Below are 10,000 nucleotides of genomic sequence, written 5' to 3' on the forward strand. Positions count from 1 at the left end.
ACTTGCATATATTATAGCATAAATATGTGTACATATTTATATGATATTGTACTCCAAATTATGTATATAATATATATATATATAATTATGTAGACACAAGATATTTTTCCACAATTAAAATGTATGTATAAATACTATTTATTTATATTTACATGTATTATTTATTTTATTATTTTTTTTTTATTAAGTATTATGTTTTTAATTTATGGGTTTTTTTTTTTTTTTTTTTTTTTTTTTTTTTTAACTCTACACTGTCAATTTTTTTATATTTAATTATTATTATTATTTTTTTTTATATTTTTTCCTCTTCCTCACTCTACAAATAAATGTTATACATTTAAATCATAAATTGTCAAGAAATATAATATATATATATACATATATATATATATATATATATATATATATATATATATATATATATATATATATATATATATTTGCTTATTTATTTATTTATTTTTTTTTTCCACATATAGTTGTGTATGTTTATATAAATATATATACGTATATAACATTATATATATAATTTTTTTTTTAAATAAATAAAAGAAGAATCTATAAATATATATATATATATATATATATATATACATTATTGTTAATATGTCTATAACGAAAAAATTACATAGCATTATTTATTAATAATAAATGTAGAATGTTATATTAAGTAAAACTACTTATATACATTGTAAATAAATAAATATAAATATATTTATAAATAAATAAATAAATATATATATATATATAATGTAAATACTAAAATATATTGTTTTTGAATTTATTTTATAAATAATTCATTGTATATTTTTTTAATTTATATTGTTCTTAATATATATATATATATACATTTATTTATTTGTTTGTTATATGACTTTATAATAACTGTCAATATATTTAATGATTAATAATATGTCCATGGAAAATACTGATAATATATATTCATATGTATTGACCCTTTATATTTTATTATATTAATAATGTTGTTAAGATTATTAAAAAATGTTATTATATTTATATATTGTTAAAAATCATATATTTAAATAAATAAAGAAAGGAATACATGTCATATATTTTTTTTTTTTTTATTTTAATGTTTTTTTTTTTTTTTTTTCTTTTTTCATTATGTAGTATAATGAGTACTAAATATAGATATGTTTATTTATATATATATTTTTTTTTTATATAACTATGTAGTATAATACACTTGAATATATAAATATATATATGTATATGTATATTTTTGTTTTCTTATTATCTTATATAACAAGTACTACTATATATCTATATATATATATATATATATATATATATATATATATGTGCCTTTTTTCTAATATTATGTATGTAGTGTTATAAGTCAGATTATATATATGTGTATGTGTATATATATTTTATTCATTTATTTTGTTTTTTTATCAGTGTGTAGTATAAAAAGAACAAACATATATATAAATATATTTATTTCATTTTATTCATATTTTGTTCTTGTGTGTATGTTTTTTTTTTTTTTTTTTTTTTTTATCGATTAAAATAAAAGTTGTTTAAATATTTAACCTAATATCTTAAGAATATGAAATGGTGTAAATATGTATTTAATATGAATTTATGTACATATATATATATATATTATATATGTATGTTATATTTTTTTTTTGTACATAATATTGTATTGACGTGTGAGACAATATATATATATATATATATATTTACAGTTTGTTATGTTTTATATTTTTATTCAAAACATTTATTAGGTTATAAGTTTTTTATAGATTTTATGTATGTTTTATAAAAATTATCATTATATATTTATTTGTATTATTGAAAAATATTTTATGATTAATTATTATATGCACTTTTGTATTGTGTGTTTTTAGAATAATTCTTTAAAGGTTTTTTTTTTTTTTTTTTTTGCGAATATATCTAATAATTTGTTCGTACCATTGGGTTGTAAGAATTTATATTTTGTGTGTGTTTAATTCTTGTATGTAGATTATTTTTTATTTATTTATTTATTTATTTTTTTTTTTTTTTTATCGTTTCTGTTAATATAAATAAATTTAATTATATATATATATATATATATTGTATAATTTTTATATTTTATTGTTCCATTATATTGATAGATTATATTTGTTGTATTTTATTTAGTATTTTTTGTTGTTATTATATTTAATAAGGATTTACAAGAATGATGAGTGATAAAGGTGAAGGAGATAAGGATAATATGAACAAAAATGGTAATGTGTATGACATGATGGATAATGAAAAAAATGAAGAGGTAAATTATATAATAAATGAAGTGGACTCTTCTAATGATTGTAAAAATGAACTTATCAAAATGAACTATGATAATAATAATAATGATAATAATAATAATAATAATAATAATAATAATGATATATCGTATAATGTGTTAAATTCCAATAGTGTTGATACAAAAAATATGGAGAATAGTTGTAAGAATTATGTATATGATAAAGATATTGAAAATAGAGATACTTATGATAATAGTAATAATAAGTCAAATAAATCTGATGATGTAGATAATAAGACAGGTGATATATCGATGAATAAAAATAAACTTGTAAACACGAATATATATAATAGTGAAGAAAATATATATCCTTGCACGTATAATACTGTTGTTGAAAATAACGCATATTTGAAAAACATAGATATTATTAATACTATTGAAAATGTTGAGGATAATAATATGAAAAATGATGTATGTAATGAAAATAATAATATCATTAATAATTTATATGTTGATAATGATAATTGGGAGAAGAAAAATTATGTAGGATTGACTGAGAAGTTGAATTGTCTTAAACTTGAGAAGACTAATGAAATTCTGGAATTCAACAAAACGTTGGATACGTCTAAGGATACACAAGATATAAATGTTGTTAATGAAAAATTAAGTGTTGAATCAAATAAAAATAATGTAATTAGTAATATGAACAATATTGATAGTATTGATAATATCAACAAAATGGATAATATTGATTGTATTGATAATATGAACAATATTGAAAAACAGTCAAGAAAGAGAAAGAAAAATAAATTGTCAGATAAGAAAAACTTATTAAATAATGAAGAATATGATAATAAAGAAAATTATGATAATCTTCATGTTGGAAATAATTATATAAATACAAAGGATGAAATTAATAAAGTTATTCAAAATATAAATTTATTAAAAGCACTTAATACAAATGATCAGAAAGTTAATGAACTAAATATGGATATATTAAACAAATCTAATGAACATAATGATAATAATGAAATATCAAAACAACTTTTAGATAATATCATATTACTAAATTCTCTAAGTAAATATATGAACAAGGATGATATAAATAAACAAGCCAAAGAAAAAATGAAAAATCGAATTTCAAAAAAAAAAATGACTCTTGAAGGTACACAATTATGTAAAATAAATAAAGAACAAAATGATAATATGCTAAATGAAAATAATAATATAGATGATGATAATAATGATCAACATTCTAAATTATCTGATTATGATAATAATATGATGAATCCTCATGGTGTATTAAATAATTCGTCTGGAGAAATAATATCTTCAAATTGTAGCAATCATTTGAATTACAACAATAATGATAACAATAATGATAACAATAATAATAATAATATTATTATTAATAAAGATGTTTGTAATAATAAGAAGAATAAAAAAAATTCGAAGAAGCAAACAATTCTTTGTGCAAAAAATAATAAAGGTATTTTAGAAAATGAAGATAATAAACAATTAAATGATATTAGAAATAAAATTTATGAATTAACCACAAATAATTATAATAGTCTTAATGAAGCAAATAATGAAAATTTACAAAAAAAGATTCTTTTAGCAAGTGGATTATTATCCTCTACAGATATCATGAATCCAACTGATTCTGAAGCAAATAATCCATTATACAATAATTTTGATAAGGACACCTTATTATTAATTAATCAAATGAAAGATGAGGAAAAACATGTGTTGAGAAATTATTTAATGAATGATGCTAATAATAAAATAGGTATGGGTACTCGCATAGTGAGTAAAAGAAAAAAACAGGGAAGTAACCTAGTTAATAGTAATAATAATATGAATAACTTAAATGATTTGAACAACAATTATGAGATGAAACATAATCGAGAATATGTTGGTGATAATAATGTAACAACATCAAATGATAACATGAACAATAATAATAATATCAATATTTCGAAAAAAAAAAAAAAAATAAACAATATCATGGATGATAAAACACAAGATTTATTGGATTATCAAAATACTGCTAATCTTCTGAATAATGTTCTGAACAATAATGAGAAAGATGTTAGAAATATCAGCATGAATATATTAAAAAATAATATTAACGCATGTAATAATGATGAAGAAATAATCAAAGCTTTAATTAACAATATAGGTTATAGTCATGAACATAATAATAATATTGTTGGTAATGTTAAAAACATAATTAATTTAAATAGAGGTAAGGATAATTCCTTAAATGAATTTTCTATAGTTAATGATTATATTGCTAATATATATGAATGCGCTCAGAAGGATTATTTACATAATGATAAGAATAATAAGAATAAAAATAATATACATATGGATAATCCTTTGGCTTCCAATTTGATTAATATAAATCGTGAGGAGCAAATGAATTTTGTAAATAGATTAAATATGCTTATGAATGAAGCAGATATTAATAAGAAAGGATTATTGGAAGCATATATGAGAAAATATAGTAACATCAACATCAATGGTAATAATAATATTAATAATAATAGTAATAATAATAACTTACAATCATTAAATAATCAGGAAAATATATTAAACAATGAACAGGATAATACATCATTGTCATCACAAGAAAAAAAATTATCATACAATGATATGCTACTCAATTTGAAAAAAAGAAATGTGCTAGAAGAATTTCCTTTTAATTTTGTTAAACAAAAGGATGATTCTGCTAAAAACACGATGAATGATTCCTCAGATACACAAGTAGATATTCATATGGATCATGGATTTAAAGAGGGAAATAAGAAACAGGAAAAACTTAATTCTTATGTTCAGGAAAAGTTTAATTATGAAGTTGAAAAGGGTGAAAATGTGCAAGGGGAAGAAGAAAAATATAAGCAGAAATATCTGACGAACGAAGATAAAAATGTTAATGTTAATAATGATGATGATGATGATAATTATAACAATAGTAGTCGTAGTAATCGTAAAAATTGCGATAAAAATAAAAAAACAAATGATAATAATATGTCGAGTGAAGAAATTGAACATAATGATGAAAAACACAATGAAAATTATTTTAAAGAATGGTATAAGAATATTAGTGATCAAGTGCGAAAATTATTAATAGAGAGTGGTACAAATAAAAATGTATTTACAGAAAATGAAAAAAATAAATTATTATTAAATATTGCAAAAGAATATTTATTAAAAAATAATGTAAATGAGAAAAAAAAAAAAAAACACACAAAGAATAAAAATGAATTAAATTCAAATGTTGAAAATCATAATGTGTTTTCTGATCAATATGATGATATAAATAATGTACTTTTAAATATGCAAAATGGAAATATAAATGATATTACAAATAAAAATATAATGAATTATGAACATAATAGTACTTCAATACATCCTACCATAGCAAGTACTCTTTTTGATATAAATCATGAAAACCCTAGAGAACATATTAAAAGTGAGTGCAGTACTATTAATAATAATTATAATAATAATAATTATAATAATAATAAAAATTATTATTTGGATTATATTAAAAGATTAACACAAAATAATAATAACAATGAAAATCTTTTAAATATTTTTGAAAATTCAAAAAAATATAAAAAAAAAAATCTTTCGAATACATCTCTTAATTCTTTAAATAATGAAATCAATGAAATAAATGAAATATTAAATGAAAAATTTGAAACCACTGAATCTTTTGACAAATATGAAAATTCACAACAGAACATCATGAAAAATAAATATAACAGCAACAATATAAACAATAATATTAATAGTAATAATAATATTCATAATGATGAGGAGGAAAGAAATATTTTGTGTAATACAAACTACCAAGTGAATATAAAAAATGATGTAAAGGAAGAAAAGGTTAAAGAAAGAAAAGTCAGAAAATCTCGAAAAAATCAAAATTTTGTTGAAGATAAAAAAAAAAAAAAAAATAAAGATAATAATTTAAACAATGGTGATAGTAATAATACTCATAATAAAAATAATAACACATATGATAATAATACACACGATAATATATATTATGATCAAATCAAAACTCTTCAAGAATTACATTATCAAAATGCAATTGTCAATAGTTTGATGAATGGAAACAATATTGAAGTGTGTAATATGAATAATAGTAAGGATATATTTAAAAAGAAGAAAAATGAAGATAATGAATATATAAATTATAAAGAACAAAATAATGATGAAAGAAAAAAAAAAATGAAGGATAATAATAAGGGTAATAAAGTGGATAAGAAAAAAAAAGATGAAGAATTTTTTAATCATATTAATGTATTAAAGGTAAGAGATAATGACATATCACATAGTAATAATAATAATGATGATGATCATGATGATAATAATAATGATAATAATAATAATATTATTAATAATAATAATGATGACAAATTTACACATAACATAAATGTACTTAATAATAATGAAGAAAAAATAAATATACCATATAAACCAAATGAACACAAAATTAATATTATGATCGATGAATCTCATTTCAGTGGAAAAGAAAAAGAGCTATTTATAAAAGGGAAAGAAACATTATTATTGGAAGGCATGAATGATGGTAAGTTAGATGATGATATTGAGAATATCGATATGACTAGAAATATAAAAAAAATTAATTTATATAATATATATAATAATAAAAATGATGATAAAGATAATATATTAGATAATGAGAATAGAGAAGGATTATATTTATGTGATGTAATGAAAAATAGTAATGAATTAAAAAGAATTAATGATAACTTTTTTAAATTACATTCTAATTTGGCTAGTAATTTATTAAGTACAAGTACCAGTGGTAGTTTTGGAAATGATAATTATAAAAGTACACCTCTTAATTTTGATATGAATAAATTACCATCTAATAATACATTTAATAATTTATATTATATGGATGAAAATATTATCACAAATAATATAAATGTCATTCCATTAGTAAATAAAAATTATAGTGATATTTCTTCTTCATACGATATTAAAAAAAAGAACCTACATAAAAATAAGAAGAAACATAAAAACCATATCAATGATAATAATATAATAAATGTCGATTATAATATGAAAGGTGCTGATAATATTAATAATATTAATAGTAATATGATTAATGTAAAAAATATGAATAGTAATGATGAGAAACCTACCACCAGCACAGAAAATATGTTCCCTAGTCACAGCACAAATATAAACGATAGCAATATTGTTAAAGTAGTAGATAGTCATGATTCTATAAATAATCATGAGGAAGGTTTAGTTAATGCATTAAACACCATAAAAGCTGATAAAAGCAATGGAGAAAATAGCTATTCTATTTTAGATAGTAATGATGTAATGATTAAAAAACTTATGCTTAAAAATAACTTATTATTTGAACATTTACAAAAAAATGGTAAGTTCAATAAGGATGAAAATATTAAAAATGCATCACAAAGTTCCTTACATAGTAATATAATTCGTAACCTTACTTTAACAAATAATTTTCAGAATGATTATTTTTATAATGGTGTTAAAAATGGTTCTTTTAATAATGTATTGAACAAGGAAAAAAAAATGATGAACAGCTACGATGAACAACAACTTAAAGAAAAGATAGCTAGTTTGAAAGAACAAAATGAAAATATTCTAAACAAAAAAATGTTATTTAAAAATAAAAGTTATAGTGATAATGATAACTTCTTAAGTTTTTATTTAAAGAGAAAAGTATCTTCCTTTTCGGATTATAATAAAGAATCAGATAATAATTCATATCTAACTAAACAAAAGAGAAAAAGAAAAAATGAAAATATAAATTATGATAAGAATAAAGAATTTTTAGTTAACCGAACTAATAGTTTAAATATTAAAAGAGTTAGAAGTGGTCCATTAGATAATTCACAAAATGTATCACAGAGTAATGTACATACATATGGAACGGCAAAAGAAATTATAGATGTAGATGTGTTAGATGAAAATATGAACAGTAATAATAGTTATAATATTAAAGGAGGTGATAATATAATTAGTTCAAATTTTACTGATCCCTTAAAATTTACAGAAACATCTTTTGATGTACAAAAAGAAAGTTTAATTAAAGAATCCAATGAAAATCAAACAGTTCTTAAAGAGAAAGATGAAAATTTAGTAGATGTAAAAGATGATAAAACAAATCAAATGTCGAATGTAACTACCATCGGAACATCCAATTTAGCTGAATCTACAACAAAAAATGAAATTGATATAAAAGTATGTACATTAATAAATTGCCCAACACATAATCCACAAAATTATGTAAAGAGTAATGGTAAAAGAGGAGAGTCTTTAGGAGATGGTATGGAATTAAAAGAAGAAAATGATGATTTAAAAAGAATTCCGGGAGTATATTATGATAAAAATTCCCAAAGATGGTTTGGTGAGCATAAAATAAATGGTGTCAAATGTGCACAAAGTTTTGCTGTTAAAAAACATGGATGTGAAGAAGCTAAACGTTTAGCTATAGAATGGAAAAAAGCAAGAATTCGTGGAGAGGTATGGGATAGATTTATTAACAAGAAAAAAAAAAATACAAATAACAACAACAACAACAACAATAATAATAATAATAACAATAGTAATAATAACAGCAACAATAATAATAATAGTAGTAATAATAACAATAATAATAATAATAATAATAGTGGATCCAATAGTAATAACAATTCATTGAAAGGGTCTAAATCTAATAGACCATCTGTTGAAGAGTTAAGATTAAAATATTTATCCATGAGTAAAAATATGCCAAAAGTTAGAGGCGTGTGGTTTAATTCTACCCCTCAAAGAATGGGATGGGTTGGTCAAGCATATAAAAAATGTAAAAGAATCGAAAGAATTTTTTCTGTTAATAAATATGGTTTTGAAGGAGCCAGAAAGTTAGCTATTGCTTTTCGTAATTCTCAAAAACCTGCCAATGAAGATAGTGATGATGATAGTTGGTCAAAAGAAGATAAAATTAATATCAAAAATTGTGATGAAAATTCAAATAACTATGATTATAAAAATAACTTTTTAGTTTCTATGAATACAATAAAAAATAATGGAAGCAATATAATGAGTAATGATAATAATATAAATAATCATAGTAATAATAGTAATGATAATAATCATCACATGGATAATAATTTAGAAGCACAAATAGAAAATAATACAGATATGATTATGGATAGTAATATGGATAATGATATTGATATGAATATAGATAAAAAGAATATTATTAATAAACATAATAATCATGATGAAAATAATAAAGATATGAGAATTAATTTATGTAGAGATGCTATACTATTCATTTTACATGATCTTGAAACTATATTAGAATTAAATATACCTATGCTTAGTAAAAATGTTAATATGTATAAATTATGTATAAAACATCATTTAAATTATTTAACCTTAATAAAAAATGAAGAACAAATTATACCTTATCTAAATGTATTTGGTGATTATATACAAAGATGTATTCTACCTACCGACCTCCCTTATGCTGAATTATATGTATTAATTGATTCATTAATTCATAATGAAATATTACCATCTTATGATCATAAGGAAAATTTCTGTGAATATGTAGCCGTCGAAGATCCCGGAATTATAACACCCTCCATGTTATTATAAATAATAAACACAATCAAATAAAATATGAAATATAAAATATAAAAAATAAAATACAAAATAAAAAATAAAAAA

The 10,000-nt window shown here is 19.9% G+C and overlaps 1 protein-coding gene across 1 annotated transcript; it reads left to right on the forward strand.

The window, feature by feature from the left end:
- Positions 1-2,194: 2,194 nt before the first annotated feature.
- On the forward strand, positions 2,195-9,928 carry PF3D7_1239200 (AP2 domain transcription factor, putative; the record flags this gene model as incomplete). The annotated part of the gene is made up of 1 exon (XM_001350750.1): positions 2,195-9,928. One exon carries the CDS (start codon positions 2,195-2,197, stop codon positions 9,926-9,928), a length of 7,734 nt encoding a protein of 2,577 aa, XP_001350786.1.
- Between the last annotated feature and the right edge of the window lie 72 nt (positions 9,929-10,000).

The sequence above is a fragment of the Plasmodium falciparum genome (genome assembly GCF_000002765.6).
Source record: "Plasmodium falciparum 3D7 genome assembly, chromosome: 12".
In the NCBI taxonomy this organism is placed as follows: Eukaryota; Apicomplexa; class Aconoidasida; order Haemosporida; family Plasmodiidae; genus Plasmodium; species Plasmodium falciparum.